General features: G+C 36.0%; 1 protein-coding gene across 2 annotated transcripts in view; it reads right to left on the bottom strand.

Moving 5' to 3' along the window:
- LOC149085608 (histone deacetylase 4-like) overlaps positions 1-19,613 on the bottom strand; it is an 89,629-nt gene that overhangs the window by 54,869 nt on the left and 15,147 nt on the right. For both annotated transcript variants that reach the window (XM_089233744.1, XM_089233745.1), the window contains exons 3-7: positions 8,811-9,046; positions 8,194-8,302; positions 7,633-7,744; positions 7,281-7,396; positions 2,442-2,573 (exon numbers count right to left, since the gene is read on the bottom strand). In XM_089233744.1, coding sequence (XP_089089870.1) covers positions 2,442-2,573; positions 7,281-7,396; positions 7,633-7,744; positions 8,194-8,302; positions 8,811-9,046 — 705 coding nt within the window. The remainder of the gene's footprint in view (positions 1-2,441; positions 2,574-7,280; positions 7,397-7,632; positions 7,745-8,193; positions 8,303-8,810; positions 9,047-19,613) is intronic.

Raw genomic sequence — 19,613 nt, 5'->3', positions numbered from 1 at the left:
GCAGCATCCTTATTTTCATCTCATGGAACACTAACTATAAACTGTTATATGACCACTTTTGGTTTTGAATAGATAGACATTAGGCACCATGACTTTGAATCTATACATTTTTTGGCATATATCAGGTGTGAAACACAACAGCAGCTCTTATAGTTGCATTTTGAAATTGCCAATAGTAACTGGCTTGCATTTATGCAGTTTGCTTACTGATAGAAACCACATTGTCTTGATCATATTAGTGTCACACAAATCCAAACTGATTATGCTGTTGCCAGGCACCTGATACTACAAGCATTGATGTAGCTTTATTGATACAGGAGATTCCATCCAGATTTCTAGATGAAAATGAAACTGCCATCTCCCTACAAGTCTTAAACTGCAGAAATTATATACAGTCAAACCCCTATTTAGTTTGGCGTTACATGAAATCTTGGTTTAACACATATATAACCCCTAGAAATGGAAAATTTGTTCACTGAAAATTTTTGATGCTGAGCAGGGTTGGCACAACATTGTAATGAGGTCAGACTATTTATCAACTGATATGCATATCATAGGTAATGTAAGAAGTAACTTTTATAATTAAAAAAAACCGCAGAAACTAGAACATAGAAAATCATGTATGAAATTGGAAAAAAATATTCCCAAAAACAAAAGTATATTTCAAAATAAAAAAATTTGGCCATTCTTTCAATAAGAAAAACATCAGAACCCAATGGTTAAAAATTGCATTACAAAAATATTGTATTACAAAGTAAAGTAATATCCCAATAATTATCAAAAATCAAAAAAAAAAGTTGAAAATTTGATCAAAACAGATATATATTGTGATTGAGATGATTTCGAATTTTTTTTTTTCAGCCCAATTGTATGAAGAAAAGATTTTTTCTGAATATTATGCCAAGGTGTGAACTCGAAAAGAAAAGACTACTAGTTTCTGCCAGTCCTCTTGCAATCCAGGCAAGCAAGTTACCCATATACACCACATACATGACTGTTCCTTTCTTATTTAAGCTCTGTAGCATGATGCGCTCGAGTAGAGGCATAGTAACCCCCTTAACTTTAGAAAATGTCCCCAAGGTGGTGGCAGTAGCGAGATTCCCCCTCGAGATGATTTTGATTTAAATCAAAATCATCTCAAGGGGTCTTAATCATCATCAGTTAAAGTTAAGACTTTTCTTTCCAAGTTCACACCTCAGCATAATATCCAGAAAAAGTTTTTTCTTCACAGATACATATTTTTATGTATTTTCAGATTATTTGAACAAACATACATTTATACTGATGATTTCATTAATGGAGGTCCTAGTACATAATATTTTGTTTCATTAAACATAATACAGCAAAACCTGTCTAAGATGGACACTGTATGAGATGGAAACCTGTCTTGAGAAGAACAGAAAAATAGTCTAGTGGATAAGTAATGCCTTTTCAACTATGGGGAACCTTTTTAAGATGGAAACAGTCTAACGTGGAAAAACGGAAGGCATATTTAGTCAATTTTTAGAAAAGAAAAAACTGGCCAAAACAGAATTTTTGGCTAAGTGCAAGTTTTTGTTCTTTGGATGGGAAAAAATTAAGTCAGACTGATCCCTCTTTTGTTAGGGAACTCTTTTACTTCTTGGAAACATGATGAATGCTTATTATCTACCTGAAATGGTTCTGAAAGTAAGAGGGTTGGGCTTGGGTAAAAGCCTATTTACTATTAAAAATTTAGTGAAAGCCCATTTAGCATTTCATCTGCGATTGAAATTGTGGCTTTTGTTAGAAAATACTACTGTTTCTAGGTAAAATGTTGATAATTTCTATTTAAACTAGTTTGGGAGAGAAATAAGCGAGGAAGAGACACTATATTGTTCAAAATTCAGTGATACCATTTTTTAGTACATGTATTTCATTCAATGTAAAGATGGAAACCAGCTGCAAGAAGCACATCTTCGATTTAAACACAAAAATGGGGATCATAGAGGCAAGAGAAAAGAAAAATTTAAGTGCTACAGAGATGTATAACCTTTCTTTCAAAAACGTTATTGGTTGTTGATCTCATTGTCTGTATTTTCACAAAGACTTTTTTAAGTTTCTAATTTTTCACCATTTCTCAAAAATGTTATTTTATTTTAAATATTAAAAATTTTTCATTTTTCACAGGAAAAAAGTTCATTCTATCGATATTCAGAAGAACGTTTTATATTGAAGTTTCCCTATTAGCGCATTAAATACGAAATTTCAAATGCAAAGTAATTTGAAACAGCAAACATGAAAAAATTCAATATAATAATATGCATGTCTCTATTTGATGCTTGTCAGTTTATAGTAGTTAAATGACTGCATATATTTTTGTGTGCACCTTTATAAAACGCAAACCTGCCTGGAATAGAAAATAATTTGTCTGTTTTATACAGATTTCACTATATCAGGTTGGAAGTATAAATATGCTGTACCATTTGGAGGAGGGGGTGGTCTTCTTTTGGATGGAATAGGTCCTCTATCTTTGGATTTCAGCAATGGACTACTTCTTCTATCCAAAACCTTCTGTTTTAGCACAGACCTCACTTTTAAATTTGGTTCAGAAGCTGGAGTTGCAAAATAAAATAATTAAATTGTGATAGATAAAAATGAAATGATCAACCTAAAATATTTTTGTAACTAACAAGGCATTTGCAGCCACCATTTAAGAAACAATTCATAACTTTCAGGATATCAGACCTAATATTCCAGAAGTTATGAATTGCTCATTATAATATTTTTAAATTAAAAAATATAGATTAATCACATTTTTTACTTCTCTGCAAGCAAATCAAGTATCCAAATACAAATTTGTTTGTTCCATATATATATATATGTTATGGTAAATGTGATAAATCCAGTTGCAGTCAATGCAATTTTACAAACTACATGTTTTTACAAACTAATCTCTTGGTCCCAAATAATATACTATTCTTTTAAACGCCTTTACTATTTACAAATTTTTTTTGCAAATTATTTTTCACATAAAAAGATTATCGTTGTGTTATCCAAGTATGGATAGCTTATCAATTTATCCCAATGCATTTATCATACTTTTAAATGTGTCGATTTCATAATAATTGATTCATCGCATTTACCAACACTTGGTTATTATGCATAATTGCTGGTAAAAGTGATAATGTTTTCAGTACTTAACGAATTTAGCAACAACGTTTGGGTATTATGCATATTTGATGGGTGAAAGTGATAAATTTATCAAACTTATTAAGATGATTGGTAAGTAAACATAATAACCGATTTATCACATTTACCATAACATATAGGCCTCTATATTATAGACGAAGTCTGGTCACTCTGTAAAGTGAATGGCTTCACTGAACACTAGCCAGACTTGAGATGTTTGTTAATTTGCAAAGTGGTAGACTGGCTAATTCCTGAAGAGTCTAAGCTTCAGGCATTAGCCGCAACATATAAATAAATAGATATAGTGGAAGCTTGATAACTCGACTATCCGGATAACTCGACATCTATTATTCCCTTGGTTGACACAGTACTAATTTCAATGTACAGAAAACTCCCTAACTCTATGCATGTTTGGCTTAACTCCAATTAAATTGGCTATGATTTTTCTGCTTTTACCACGACTGGTTTTTACAATTACTGGTGTGTTACCAGTTCAAAGAATTTTTCAACATTGTTTGTGTGTATTTCAACAATTCTTTGTTTGATTGTTCTCTATGATGTGTCTCTTTTATGCATCGGGGGCTGTACATATGAAGAATGAATATTTGAAATCTGCTGGCAACCTTATCATTTTAGTAGATTTTCCAGGAAAGGTCTTTCATTTGTTTGTTTCATGATTAAAAAAAGTATGGGTTTTGTCAACATCTAATAGGGATAAAAATCTTATCTATTGGGAGTTTAGATATTGTCTGTTGCTGAGAACGTTTTTGGTAGAACTGAGTTTTACGATTTCTTGGAAAAAGAGTAAAAGAAAGAGCTAAAGCCTGGTTAGATGCTGAATATGTCAGTTGGTTTTCATCATGAGTATTGGCAGCCATGAATGTAATTTCTCTATGCAAACTTCATACTTAAACTTTAAAATCAAAAGTTAAAATTTTGAAAAAACTAGAATTGTGTAGGTATAACTCAGAGTGAACTCATCAGAGAATATGTAGTTGCACAGAACACTATTTCAACATTGGCTAAAAATAAGGAAAAAAATTTGTAAGCATTTGATAGTTCTTATGAACCAAGCAGAAAACGCATAAGAAAATCAGACTTCACCGATGTAGAAGAAGCAACTCTTTTGTGGTTCAAATCTGCTCAATCTCACTCAATCCCATTATCAGGACCAATAATTCAAGAAAAAATAAAAGATTTTGCGAAAAGTTTCAATAAAAGTGATTTCACTGCAAGCAGTGGATGGTTGACCCAATTCAAAGAGTGCCATGGCATTGTTTTTAGGAAAGTTTGTGGAGACAGCGTATCTGTATCTCAAGAAACTGTTGAAAATTGGATGAATGAAGGGATCTCAAACCAATGATAGAAGGGTATAAAGATGCAGATGTGTTCAATTGTGATGAGACCGGTTTATTTTTTGCCTTTTGTCTAACCAAACTCTTGCTTTCAAAGGAGAAAAATGTGAAGGAGGTAAAAAAACATGAAGATCATTTGACAGTTTTTTTGACAGCAAACTCAGACAGTTCTGAAAATTGAAACCATTAGTTACTGGAAAATCAAAAAATCTGCAGTGCCTTAAAAATGTTAAAAGTCTTCTCCTGTGGACTATGATGGCAACAAATGGATAACATCAAAGGTTTTTAAACAATGGTTGAGGAAGCTAGATAGAAAATTTTTAAGTGAGAAGAGAAAAGCTTTATTTATTTTGGATAATTGTACCACTTATCTAAAAGTAACATAACTTTCAGCAATCAAATTATGCTTTTCACCCCCTAATTCAACAGCAATTTCACAACCACTGGATCAAGGAATTATCCTAAGTATGAAAACTTTTTACAGACAAAAAAAATTTGTGAATATTGGAATGGATTCAAAAATTTCTGTTTTAGATGCTGTTGGAATGATTGATTCTGCATAGAAGTCAGTCACAAATACCATGATTCGGAACTGCATCTGTCATGTTGGTTTTTGTTCTGAGTTTTTGGAAAATGATAATTTTTCTAAAGATTCCTCTCAGATTACATGTGCAGAAAGCATAAATAGTGCTATGAGTGGTTCTATCCAGGATGAACTTGTGAACATTGACTCTGATCCTGTAAGTTCAGGACTTTTAGAAGACAACAATATTCTAGAATCAATCAACCAAAGAGCAAGTGCTTCATGTTTCGAAGAAATAGAATCACACAGAAAGTTTAGATGTATAATATTATTCTTCTATAAACAAAAAGTATCTGCACCATCTAACCATGATGCATTAAAAGCTGTAGATGTGATACATCGCTTCCTACGCACACAGGAAAAAGCTGAACAATCGAGGGATAAACTGAATAGTGTAGAAGAGTTTTTGTTTTTTCTTTGAGAAAGAAACAAACAAATACACTCGATTATTTTTCATGCAGTAAATTTTTTTATATGTTTCGATTTTAATATGAAACAACCTGATTAAAGTTAATGAGAATTAACATTTTTTAGTTAATGAAATTGTTTGAATATACTGTCAATCCCACTTAGAATGTTTTTCAAGAAACTGTAAATAAAAACATTGTAAGCTGTACAACATTTTAAGCGAGAAATGTCTATAAGAATTATAAGACAGAGTTTTACATCAATCAATAGCTTTTTTGTCATTTTTAATTTATTAACAAACATTACGATACATACAACGATTTAATAATAAGCAATTATTTGTTATTCCATTAAATATTTATGTGTATTATAATACGGGATATAGTTTGCAGGAAAAAAAACAAGTAATATAGAAAAAAGAAATCTTTATATATATTTTGATTAATGTACAATGCATCTTTGAACCTGGGTTTTCTTTATCAAAAAATCCATCATAGATGATTGTTTTTTCCCTCTTGCTAAAGTTAAACTACAATAGTCAAGTTTCCGTAAAATCTAGGTAACATCACATGGCACATTTTCTTGCCTTTCCACAAAATATTGAAAAGTTTCCAGCCCTTTAATTGCTTCTGCAAATGTTGCAACTTGTGGTGACTGTGTGGTTATCATAAACAAATTTAAGAATTTTTATTTTTTCCTCTAAACTTAAAGCTTTCCTTTTTAACTTGCTCTGAGACATTTTGACTCGAACTGTGCTCGGCAAAATCTAATGCTTTTACTGCTTCATTTTCCAAAATTTCAAAGGACATGAAAGCATTGTATTGGCTGTTCTATGAAGAATTAAATTCTAAGAAGTGATGTTGGGAAATTCGATTTTTCATAGCTAAAAAAAGTCACTTTTGAATGCTATTTGATGATGGCATCTGAAAAACTGTCAAGTTGTTTATGTTTGATGTCCATGTTTCGCTTTTGCAGCTTGATTTGTAATAATAGATTCAGAAATGGATGAGAAAGACCACTGTTTATTCCTTTGTTATATGCAGTTGTCTATAACACCACTATGAGAAGATTCATTTTTGGAATCGATCTAATGCGGCAAATTAGAACTTTTTCTAGTTCTCATCTGTTAGTCTCCCTATACAAAGACATAACTTCTATCAATCTTGTGTATTTGAACAGTGGTAAGGGCAATTATGCTCTCTGGACAAATAATTATTCTAAATAGCCATAAAAGAAAACCCTCACTTCTCATTTTCATGCAATGGTTCATCTCTAGCACACACATAATCATCATTTCCGTTTCTTTACATGAAGAAAATGGTGAAAAAGTACACTGATTTCAAGGGAGGAAAAAGCCTGATATGAATTTTCCGAACATTGTAAGTGGGAATAGCAAAAAATTTAAACATTTTATCTGGTAAAAATTAACATTATCAACATAGTAAAAAAGTTAAGTCCATGAAAATTAGTTGTACTAAGTGGGAAAACATAAGCGGGATCAACTGTATATAATTATGTACACAAAAATTGTCAGACAAAAATTTACAGTGAAACCCAGCTAACTTGACATCCGCTTAAGTCGACATGTTTGTCGATACTTTTGGGCTGTTGAGTTACAGAGTCTACTGTATATATGCACTATATATTCATTTCATCAATAAACACAATATTTTGGGAGGGGATACAACTTGACCATGACTATATCACTTGAGACATATATGAAGCAATGTAGAAAAAAAACCATTTTTTCAAGCAAAAATAGAAGATATACTGCACATATTTACCAGTTTTCCTCAAAGGAAAATCGTCATCATATTTTCCTAAAATTGGATGCTTGCAACGTGGTGAGATTGCTGATGATGGTGGGGATGCTTGATCTAAAGAGTTATGTTGTCTGGACCTGTGTAAACAATATCTAATCATTAATCTAATCTAATCATCTAATCTAAATTAGATGCCATGCATATAATAGTTTTATTTTTACTTCTCTGATCATTGTTCTAGCTGCAGCCTATACAGCAGAGCAATTTATTTTCCGGAAATCAACATAGTTACATTATGACCAAAGGAAATTTGAGAAAATAATGCAGAATTAAAAAAAGAAAAAAAATGTTTGCATTTTAAAAAAAATGTTACCATGTCTTCAAAGTTCTGGGAGAGTTCCCACAATTAGCAGCTACCTCTCTGTGTTTTTTGTTCAGAAGAAACTCTTGAAGACTTTGTTTCACTTCTGAAGATGCAACTGCACCTAAGAAATGAGAAACTTGATCAAACAAAGTTGCATATTTTATTACATCGTCTTAATCTTTTGCACTTATTATAAAAAGCAGAGGTTTTGGGGTTTGTAAAATTGCTGAAAATACTTTATTATACAGTAAATTGGAAAAACTAGGTAAAAGAAATAAAAATCCCCCCCCCATACCTGATTTTAATTCTTATAGTGGTTTAAAAAATAAAAATTTGATATTGATCAAAACATCTTAAATGTCAAAATATAAAGCTTAAAGAATTCAGAAATATTTTAAGGTTAATTAACCATAACATTGTGCTAATGAATTTATGAGTGAACATGGATGTACAAAGTAGAAATAGACGTAAAGGAATAGAACCACAAATCACATAACTGATGAATGATTGTGAACAGAGATTCTGAAGTAGCAAAATATGATAAACATTTTATTATATCATTGAACTCACTATATTCATGTTTTTCTTTATTCTTCAACTGTTCCAATCTTTCTTTTTCCTTTCGCTCTTTTTCTTGTTTGTGTTCCTCTTCCAATTTCTTTTGCTGTTCCAAAAACTCCTGAAGAATATAAATTGTGTCATCATTAATGACTCATGCAATTTCATTTTATTTTTTTGTTAAAAATCAAAATACAGCATTCAGAAATGTCCCAATAAACAGGTCAATGGGGTATTAGGAAAAAGAAAAAAAAAAAACCAGGACAATTTCTTAAATATGGGAACCCTAGTTCAAAGAGTGTTTTTACACTAATGAGTGATTTTATTTGTATGACATTCCATTTAACTCACTTAAGAATCTCAACGCCGAACACTCCAAATTTATTTCCTTTGAAAGGACAGTACTTATCTTGGATAAGTTTTAGGCAGTAGTTCCTACAAATTGCTTCTCAAGTATAAAAAATATGAAACATAATAGGACTAAAAAATTCTGTGTATGCATATAAAAACACAAGTTAACTTGTGACCAGTGAACAATGCGTTAACATATAGGGCTTATAAGGTTTTTTTGTATGAGAAGAGAAGAAATTTTTTGTGATAAAAACTTTTAAATTTTTGAAGAGAATCACCTGAACTCGTTGTTGCAATTGTCTTTCATGCTGCTCTGCAAGCTGCCTTTGCTGTTGCTGAAAATGCTGCAATAGTAACTGCTGTTGTAATTGTTGCTGTTGTCTTAATTGCAAAAGTTGCTGTTGAAACTGTGCATGCTCTTCTGCGGCTACAGCACTAACAAAGTCATTACCACTGTGATCACTGATATCTGTTTTTCCCATTATTGATGAAAAATGTACATCTTCTTGAATGTCTGAAACATACCAGCAAAAATAAACATGAATGTATGTAGATAGATATTCAATCATATATCTTTCAAAATTAATTTTTGCAAGAACTTGCAATTGATGTTTGATTATTGGTATAAATATTTAATGGTATTTAATATACACCAGAGGGGAACAGAAACGATGTCTCACACGAGAAAGAATTTTGTCTCATCTCTCTCACCCCTGTTCTCAACCTTCCAGTACTTGAGATTTAACTTCAAATATCAGTTTAGCCTGCCTCCTTCTTAAATCAGTGTTTTCAAAGTGGCAATATCGCCCCCTCCAATGGAATGATCCTCGAAATACTAGTCCTCCCCATCCAAAATAAATTCCGACTATGACCCTGTCCAAAACTACTTTGTTGATAAATTAGAAATAACAGATAAAGAGAATGGAAACAGCTAGAAGAGTGGCATATATGATTGAGGCTCTCTCTGGAATTTATTGTGTTGATTTACTTAATTTTTTTTCTCATCGTAACTCATATTTAGTTTGAGTATAATGGTGTACATGTACATGAATTATAATTGGTGACCATAATCTCACAGATGTGTACTGCATGTTGTATACAGGGTGATCAGCGAATAAGCCCTTATTTCAAAATTAAATATCTCTACAACAAAGATCAATAGAATTATGCAGTAAATGGTACGTTTATTAGCAAAACTGTAAGAATGTTGTACAGAAATTTCGAAAATTTAGTTTTTTTTAAAATTTTTTAAAATTAAAAAAAAAAAAAAAACTGGAGATTTTGGGGTTCCGAAAATCCTCATTTGTGTGAAGAGAAACCACTGCATTCGCCTAAAGTTACTGCATGGGCTGCGGTATGCGCCAGAGGCATTATTGGTCCCTTCTTCGTGCGAGAAACGATTACTACTGAACGTTACGTTACAATTTTGGAACAATTTGTCAGCACACATGCCGCATACTGCAGCCCATGCAGTAACTTTAGGTGAATGCAGTGGTTTCTCTTCACACAAATGAGGATTTTCGGAACCCCAAAATCTCCAGTTTCTTTTTTTCTTTAAATTTTAAAAAATTAAAAAAAAAACTAAATTTTCGAAATTTCTGTACAACATTCTTACAGTTTTGCTAATAAACGTACCATTTACTGCATAATTCTATTGATCTTTGTTGTAGAGATATTTAATTTTGAAATAAGGGCTTATTCGCTTATCACCCTGTATATATATATATTTATTTTTTTATTCATTTAAGACCAATAATACGAGAGCTCAGATCTCATTTGGTATGACAGAAAAAAGTGTAATACAGGTGTGCTGAGGTAATTATAGCTCCGGAAGATTTGATTAGTTGCACGAAATGCAAAGACACCTTCCATAATGATTTTAGAGGTTTCTCAGAACTGGTATTCCATAAGCTGAGACAGGCCCGTAGCCAGAAATTTTATTCAGGGGGGGGGGACCACTTTCATTTCAGGGGAGGGGGGGACCAAAGTGATATAACAATAGATTCTGCCATCTTTTTCCCCTTTTTTCGGTCATTTTCTCACATTTCGGGGGGGGGGGGACCAGACCATCAAGTCTCTCCCCCCCCCCCCCCGCCTCGCTACGGCCTTTAGCTGAGACATGATTGAGTTCTGAGTTGTATATGCTTGAAATGCACAGAAACAACAAACAAGTCATCGAAGAAAGATCCACGTAGCCAAGATGATCCAGGCAATACTTCTAAAATGGTTTCAGATCCCGAACCATTGATGATACGCAATTGCTCTCTCCACTTGATATTGAAAAATTGCTGAGTGAGGTAAGAGAGATCGTGAACAGGATAAGAAGCATTCCATGCACACATACAGGGCCGGTCCTAGAAATTTTGCTGCCTGAGATGAATAATTTTTTTCCACCTCTTGGATATGACTATCCGAAAAGGGTTTTCTTTTTTCACATTTATTACCCTAATACAGTGGTTCCTAAAGTGTGGGTCGTGACCCCTGGAGAGGGGCGGATCACTCTGATGATTTAGAGCAATAATTCTCAAACTTTTGCCACCTGTGGCTACCTTGCCATGACAACGTTTATCCACGGCTCCTCAGAATAGTCTAAATAAAACCACTTCAAAGCACTAAATGGGTAATTGTGAATGTCATCAGCTTGCTGCGATGCACTTCACAAAAGTTAGCAATGCCCCTAGGAGCCGCGCCACACACTTTGAGAATTATTGGTCTAATTCCATAGGGAAGATACAGACAATAAATAACCCCAAAATTTAAGGTGTTCTTCGTCTGAGACAAACTTGGAACTAATATTTGGTTGGTGATATTGTGGGCTGTCAAATTTCAATAGGGGAATAAATCAGGTCAAAACAAGCAAAATATAATATTATTTTAAGAAACCTGCTGCAGAAAAAGGGCATAAATCTAGAGGCTTTTTATGGCACCTTGTTCACAAGAAGAGGAGTCTGTGTCAGATGATTCAGATAACAGACTGAAGGAAAACAGATATAGGTGTACTGCAGTGGCTCTCAAACTTTCCTCATCCACGGATTTCTTGCCTTAGTCAACAGTCATCCACGGCTCTCCAGAGCAGGCGCGGATCCAGGGTGATGTGTTGGGGGGGGGGGGAGCGATTTTTTACCGTGAAGGTTTCGATCAGTGAGAACCAACCTAGTGTCCGCAGATGCCAAACATAGTTAAAATATAAAAGTTAATATTTTATTATTATATTTATATAATAATAAATAGCCGAAAACTATGTGCCATACACTGTTGACAATTTCCCTTGATGCTGGGGTCCCACATCTTGGTCTACCCAGCTCCAGGCTAGCTTCTTTCACTGAATCCCAGACCTGGATTTTTCGCACCTCCTACCTCCTCCAAATGTAAATACTGTGTTTAGTGCAAAATTAAAAACTAAATTTCCTATTCCTTGGAACAAGCACCACGTCATAAACTCTAACGCATAACTCTCTCTACTGCACCTTACACACACTAGGAGAAAATTTATCATGCAAGCCTTATTTATCATATTTAGCCTTTTCGCTTGTATCATGCAAAAAAATATGTGTTGAGAAGTGCTTGCTAGATGCTCAGAATTGATTCGTAATAACATGCAATTTACTTGATTACAAGGGCATAGCGGGGGGGGGGGACCTGTGGGTCTGGTCCCCCCCGAAATGTGAGAAAATAACCGAAAAAAGGGAAAAAGATGGCAAAATCTATTGTTCTATCACTTTGGTCCCCCCCCCGAACAAAATTTCTGGCTACACCCCTGCCTGAAGAGGTTTGCCATGCGATCGGTCAGGGAGGAGCAGGGTGCCGTTATATGAACAATATTTCTGAGGTGGAATTCAGTATCGGCTCCCGGCAAGAACTTTTTTTTAGGAAGGGGTTTGCTGAATCAAATATTCATTTTTAGGCACAGGTGGTCAATTTTAAAAAATATGATTTTTGTAATTAATTTCTTTAATAAAGAACTTGTTCTAATTCATTTGTCAGATAATTTGTGATAAAAATTTATTGCGACATCACATTTATATCCACATAAAACTTGAAGCACAAAATTAAGTCTATTTTTAGCCATCTAAATGTTATGTATCGTATTTTTCATATTTTCCTGGAACACAAATTGAATGCAGGAAACAATTTTGTGTTGCGTAACAAATGAATGATTGACTATTCTCATACGCTGCAGTAAAACATTAATTTTTTGTTGCGTGTTTTAATTTTTTTCCCCCGTGTTTTCAGGTTTTTTTTGTCATGTTTTATGTCATCCACACTCGAATACGTTAAATTATCATTCAGACGTTTCATGGCATTAAAATGATGACTCTAGGAAAGGAAGAGGGGATTCCTTTGTGCCTTTATGATGAGCTGCCCCTAATAGAAGTATATTCGATGCGATAAAGGACTGTAATTATCAATTCACATATCACAGAATTTTAGGAATGTCGCTGGAGTGCATAGAGATATTTGACGTTCCTAAAATTCATGAAAAAAAGATCAAGCCAGGAAGCAATGCATAAGCAAAAGGATAATTGATAAAATTTTGACATGAGGGAAAATCTATGATAACGAGATGTAGCCTATGCCCAGCAGTTTTCTTAATAATACCGACTCCTAAGATTTTTCTTCTAGTACAATTAAAGAGGAGATATATACATTCCAATCCAGGGAAGTTTCCTGAAGGTTTTAAATGTAAGCATTCCTCCCCATTGGGGACCGAGGTCTAATTATTTTTTCATGCGATAAATATATTTGAAAGATGCCTTTAAAAATTCTAGCCCACATCCCGAAGCTGGGCCCCCAGGCTGAGATTTTTGATGAGTCCAAGGGTTACACGAGCAGCTCTAAAACAAATTTATAGTGTGAAAAAGATAAAAATTCATGGGAGCTATTCCAGGGCTGGAGCCCGGTTAGCCCCATCCCATTCCCATGGCAAGGCGACGATTTTTAGATACTCACTCTAAAAGTAACCTCGTGCATGTCCACATGAGTTTGTGAACGTTCTTTGCAGGGGCGTAGCCAGAAATTTCGTTCGGGGGGGGGGGGGACCACCCGATTCGTTCTTGTCAGAAACTTTTCTGACACTGGGGAACAACAGAAACGGCGACATGACCACAAAAAACGTTTACTACCGCAGGGAGTCTCACAACGAGGGGCTAGCGCACCAGCCTCTCGGTGAGTATAAAAATAATCTGCCGTCCGGAATCGGCAATGAATTGTAGGTCCGAATCGTGTGCAGAAAATGAACGTGGTGCAACAAAAATGATCACTTATAATTTCATCTAGCTGGAAACACATTTGCGAATTTTCGGATGCTGAACGAATGTTTCACATAGATGAAAACTTTGTCTCTTGGCTCACCCCACCCTGCCCGTAATATACAGCCGTACATAGGCGTACGCAGAATTTTCTCGAGGGAGCGGTTTTAAATTTTTTTTCTTCTTGGGAGGGTTACTTTTACGTTTTTTCCTGCAAAATGAAACTATAATATAGGCTTGGGGAGGTCCCCCTTTGCGTACGCCAATGCAGCCGTGGTTCTCAACCTTTTGTCTCAGAGCTCTTTTTAGTATATTATTTCCATGGCGAGCCTTGCACACAAGCCTCCTTTTATTTATTTATTTATCAGATTCACAGATTTATTTTATTGCCCTGGAGCAACCGCGGAGCCTCTGGGAAGTGCACACGGAGCCCTAGCCCCCAAGGGTTCCGCGGAGCACTGGTTGAGAACCACTGTTATACAGTATTTCTATAGAAATATAACAGAAATAAAAAAAAAATTCAATACATATATTTTTGAAAATATGGGGGAAACCCCCCCCCTTGCGTACACCTATGTAAGCACCCACGGGTTGGAAATACTTCCGACGCCCCTGTTGAGAATAATATTAATAATACCGAGAAGGGTGACATTATTTGGTAATAAAAAAGGAGGGGGGAGAGCCCTGGAAAAAGCCAGAACTCCGCCTTCCCCCCATAACGAGCAATTTTTTTTAAAATTTATTAGTGAATATACAGGGTTCATAGCTAACATCTTGCACCGCAAATTGCTGGTGAACTGTTAATCGCTTAAGAGGCATACTTCTAATTAGAGCCAGTATCCAAATAACGTTAGATTCATACGTCATTCATATTGTTGCAAGGGTTGTATAGTTATCAAAATAAAGAAAAATTAACTTTTAATATTTACACCCTGTCCTCAAAACCCCAATTAGAATGTTGTTGCCCTCTGTCTCTTCCGAGCAGGGCCGCAACTAGATACTTTGACATCCGGGGCAAACCGGCATTTTGGCGCTCCTTGTAATGTAGAAGAAGCAGTTAAAAGGGGAATTCCATCGAGCTTATATTATAGTAATATAAGCTCGTGGGGAATTCGGAGCTCTCTTCTGGTTCAGCGTCCGGGGCACCAGACCCACCTGCCTCCCCTAGTTGCGGCCCTGCTCCCGAGGCCAACAAAAAAGTTTTACGTTTCTAAGGCCGGGATTACATTATAAAAGTTTTATAAAATCCCTTCTATAAAGCTTGAAAAATCCAGAAAATAAAGCTCATAGGTTACATTCGAGCAAATAAACCCATAATTTACTGGTTGAATTTTTCAAATTTTATATAAAATAACTTTTAGAAAACATTTATAGTGTAATCCCAGCCTTAGTGCAATATTAACTGAGATATTTGAATTAAAAAAATCTGAGAAAAGTTGGGAAAGAAGAGCATAAACTAACGGAAAACTCTTCTTTCTCTCGTTTATGCTGTCCCCCCACTTCTCTGATTTTTTAATTTAAAAATATTTCAGTGAATATTGCACTTAGAAATGTGGAACTTTTGTGTTGAGCTCAGGAAAGACAGGGCAACAACTTTCTGCTTGTGTTTTTGAGCACAGGGTGTGCGTATAAAAAATATTTTTTTATTTTAATAACTATACAACCCCCTTGCAATATGAATGACATATGAGGCAGGGCCGTCTTAAGAGCACCATAGGCCGTCGGGCCAAATGATTTTCGAAGGCCCTGCCAGGCAAATTTACATGCATGCTCCTCGAAAATTTCAACTTTATCTCATTTTTGTGAGGCCTCTCTTCCCTTGTGGCTCCGGGCCGTGCCCGGGTGGGCCCATGCGTTAAGACGGCACTGATCTGAGATCCACACGTTATTTGGATACTTTTTCTAATTGAAAGTATGCCTATAGGATCAACGGTTTGCCAGTAATTTGTGGTGCGACGCGTTAGCTATATGCACCCTGCATACTGTTTTAATTTAGAGCAGCGGTTCTCAACCGGTGCTCAAGGGCTCTGTCAAGGGCTCCGTGTGCATGCCTCAGGGGCTCCGCGGTCACTCGAGGAAAATAAAAAAGAACAGTTCATTTGAAAAAAATAATAATAAATATTTTCAAATAATAAAAATGTATCAGTAACTTTTGATGTATATATAAAAAATAGGCCTACACACACAACGGCGCTCCGCCATAGAAATTATATACCAGAAAGGGCTCCGCGAGTCAAACAAGGTTCAGAGCAGCTGATTTAGAAGATAAAATTGTGGAGTTGTCTCTTGCACCAGAAAAAACTCCCGATTTGTGCTTGCCTGTCTTTCCTCATATTTCCTCCTATATTGTTATACGTCTTTCGGTATATTGCCGGAAATCTACAGAAAATTTTCTCATGCATTTAAAATTTTATGTAAGTAAAATTTCTACATGTATTCGAATACCGATGTTTGTCACCACCCTTTTGTGGTAAATAGTGTACTTGGAATTAGTTTTAAAGTTTTAGTTTATTAGTTTTTAGAGTTAGTTTTTTCATCGGATCTACCCATCTTTCTTTCTCTGGTCCTTTCAGCCATTTTTTCCCCGCTGTACTTACATGTAATATAAGAACCCTGTCTAGGCGGCATAGAAATGTAATACATCTTGAAGTAGCAATACACCCGAAGGATGCAACAATTAAATTAATAAGTAACCTGTATATGTTCATGAATGTATGTTTCTTACAAAAACGGTGGCAGTATCAATAGCCTAAAAATTAAAAATGTACCTGGTATGCCTTAAAACAGCGGTTCTCAGCCGCTGCTCCGTGCACACTATCCAGGAGCTCCGCATCCACTCCAAGGAAATAAAATGTATCAGCAAATTTGATAAATAAATAAAAGAGGAGCCTACGGAGGAGCCCACCTTAGAAATTATATAATAAAAAGGGCTGTGTGTGTGTGTACGCGCGAGTCGCTCAAAATAACATAAAGACACCCGAAAGTTATTTTCTGAAGGTTAAAAAACTGTTCAGCTAGCAACTAATCGGCTCGTCCCCCCCCCCCCACACACTGTAAAATCAGACGCTGCCCGGGCTTTGTCAATACCTTCTTCCCTGTCTTGCTTGGAAGTGTAAAAGTAGAAATTTTTTGCAAAAGGATAAGATGAGACAGGGTGACGTCACCGTGACCATGGCTACCACGTCGTCAGAAGAGGTGCTTGAAAAACAGTTTTCTCAAAATTTTTTTACGATTTGGCCATAACTTTTTTTTTTCATACTGATTTTCATTCCGCGTTACGTTAATTATATAATTGACTGGGAAATGATCTATTTTTTTTATTTCATCAATATATACCCGAGTTTACCATACTTTTTTTTTCCATCGCCCTTTCTTCAGAAATCCCCCCCCCCACCCCCCACAAGCTCAAATCAGGGCCCTATGTTATACCCATAGCTTCGACTGCCCCCAGGACCATCGCATCGCTGGAAACACTGATATGCTGCATGAATTCAGTTTTGAGTTAGGCCCAGATCCCACTGCGTCGCGGCAGCACTAGAGGGAGAATCGAAAAGATATAGATTTATACTATACGCGCACCAATACGCTGCCGGAAGCGACGAGTTTTCTGCCGCGAAAATTTACATTTTGACATATGGAAGACGGCGAGAAGGGAGGGGGACAGGTACAGATATCAATGTTTTGAAGGGGACAAAAAAAGCGGCAAAAAAAAAGCGATGGGTGTTCGCCACGAAATTCCTTATCTCGCGGCAAACCGACGAGCGGCGAAAAACCTTGGTGAGATCTCAGCCATAGACCAATATCTTCCGAATTGTTGCTGCTTTCCACAATGATTATCTCAAAACTTGATTAACCATACGATCACATTGTGATCGAAAATGATCGATTATTTTGAATAGCTTGCTCTACCATATTAGCAGAGCCATTCTTGTGAAAAAGAAGTCTGAACCTTAGCAAAAGTGCAATACATATTGCGAGATTATATAATACCCTCCCTCACGACTAAACGCAAAAACAAAGAACGATTTATTTTTTGATGGTTGATCATCGTTTTAACAAGACATGGATGAACTACGATCGGGTCTCCATATAACGAAGTCACTTCGTCCTATTAAAAAATTCATTATGTACGGTATATATGTAGATGAGCCATTAAGTAAGTCAAATTGATATGATATATCTTAGAGTGGTAACAAATACTTTCAAAGAATGTTAATAGATCACAGCATTATATCCAGCTTTATGATATATTCATTTATCATTTCACATCACTGCGTAGAACTCGCACGCATGCTTAATTCAGTTTCAAAATGGCGATGGTGCTCGATGATTGTACGATAGAGGAGCAGCGTGCTGTTGTCTGATTTGTGTGGGCAAAAGGACTTGTGCAAAAAATATTCACAAGGAAATTTTTCTTGTTTATGGACAGAAGTGTTTATCGCGTAAAGCAGTGTACAATTGGGTCGATAAATTTTCTCAAGGCCGCTCAAAAATTCGTGACAATGATCGAAGCGGGTGTCCCATTTTGATTGAGACAAAATCAACAGTGCAGTAGGTGGAGGAATTGATTCGCGCTGATCGACATACAGCTCGCCTAACACAGGAGACAATTCAAAAATTTGGTTGGAAACTTCTTCAGCATCCACCTTACAGCCCCGACTTGGCCCCAAGCGATTGTCATCTGTTTAGTCCACTCAGGGACGGCCTTAAAGTGTTTTGCGGCCCGGTGCAAAAACAGCTTTGTTTTGTGGATCTCCGAAATGATTTTTCACGATCTTTGAGGGGGGGGGGGGGCTGAAATAGCCTCAGCCCCTCAGGTTACTGTGCCTATGCTAAGAACCCTGCTGCGCGAAATTTGGGTACTATATCTACAATATCTGCAGCACCAAGCACCACAATGGAAGGGCTGTCCATGGCCCCCACATCCTGCAGCCGGGCTCCTAGGCTGCGATCTTTGACGGGCCCCTCTATAGTGAATATTTAGTGTGAAAACACTAGAAAATGTTAAGAATCGTCCCGGGCCCCAGCCCGTGTAGTTTTAGATACAGTAAGTAGTTAGAATGAGAATTCAGCGCTCTTTTTTGTTCAACTCCCGGGACACCAAACCCGCTTATACTTTTGACATGGGCAGGGCCTGTTTTTCGTGTGGGCATTTTGGCCTAGAAATTTTCAGGGCGCCGAAGTTGGCTGAATTTTGCATTATAGGCACGGTTGCCTCTCCACCGCCTCTGCTTCAAAGAACACTATGTATATAAGGGGTCCCAAAAATACGTATAACATTGGCGTACGTGAAGGGGAGATTTTGGGGTTTTAACCCCCCCTCAAGCCGAGATTATAGTGTTATTTTGCAGGAAAAAATGCGAAACCCCCGCTTGAGAAGAAAAAAAAAAATTGAAACACCCCCCCCCCCCTTGAGAAAATTCTGCGTACGCCTATGTATGATAATACAGAATGATGTAAAAAGTTTGGGACTCCCTGGGATAGGAGTGCCAAAATAGGTACTGGCCCCGACGACAGAGGTAATTTTTGTTTCTAGTTGCGGCTCTGTGTTTAGAATTATAGAAAACTATTCATAGTTTATAAAATCCACAAAGGCAATGAAATTTACCCGTAATAAGGGGGAAAGTAATGAAAAATTTACTTAATATCAATCAATTTAATTTAGATCACGTATGAAAAATATGCAGGTGAAAAATTTTCTCATTATCAGCACATTTGCTGATTTCGAATACCGTTCTCATTCGAGTGAATTTTCTAGTGATGTATAACCTATAATACAGTAGTAATAGACGTAGGCGTACGCAAAATTTTCTCAGGGGGAGGGGTTCAATT

Source organism: Pholcus phalangioides, unplaced genomic scaffold (genome assembly GCF_987345545.1).
Source record: "Pholcus phalangioides strain wild (caught in Gottingen) unplaced genomic scaffold, Ppha-v1.0 ptg000007l_1, whole genome shotgun sequence".
NCBI classification, from domain to species: domain Eukaryota; kingdom Metazoa; phylum Arthropoda; class Arachnida; order Araneae; family Pholcidae; genus Pholcus; species Pholcus phalangioides.
This window is presented reverse-complemented; position numbering and strand designations above follow the sequence as displayed.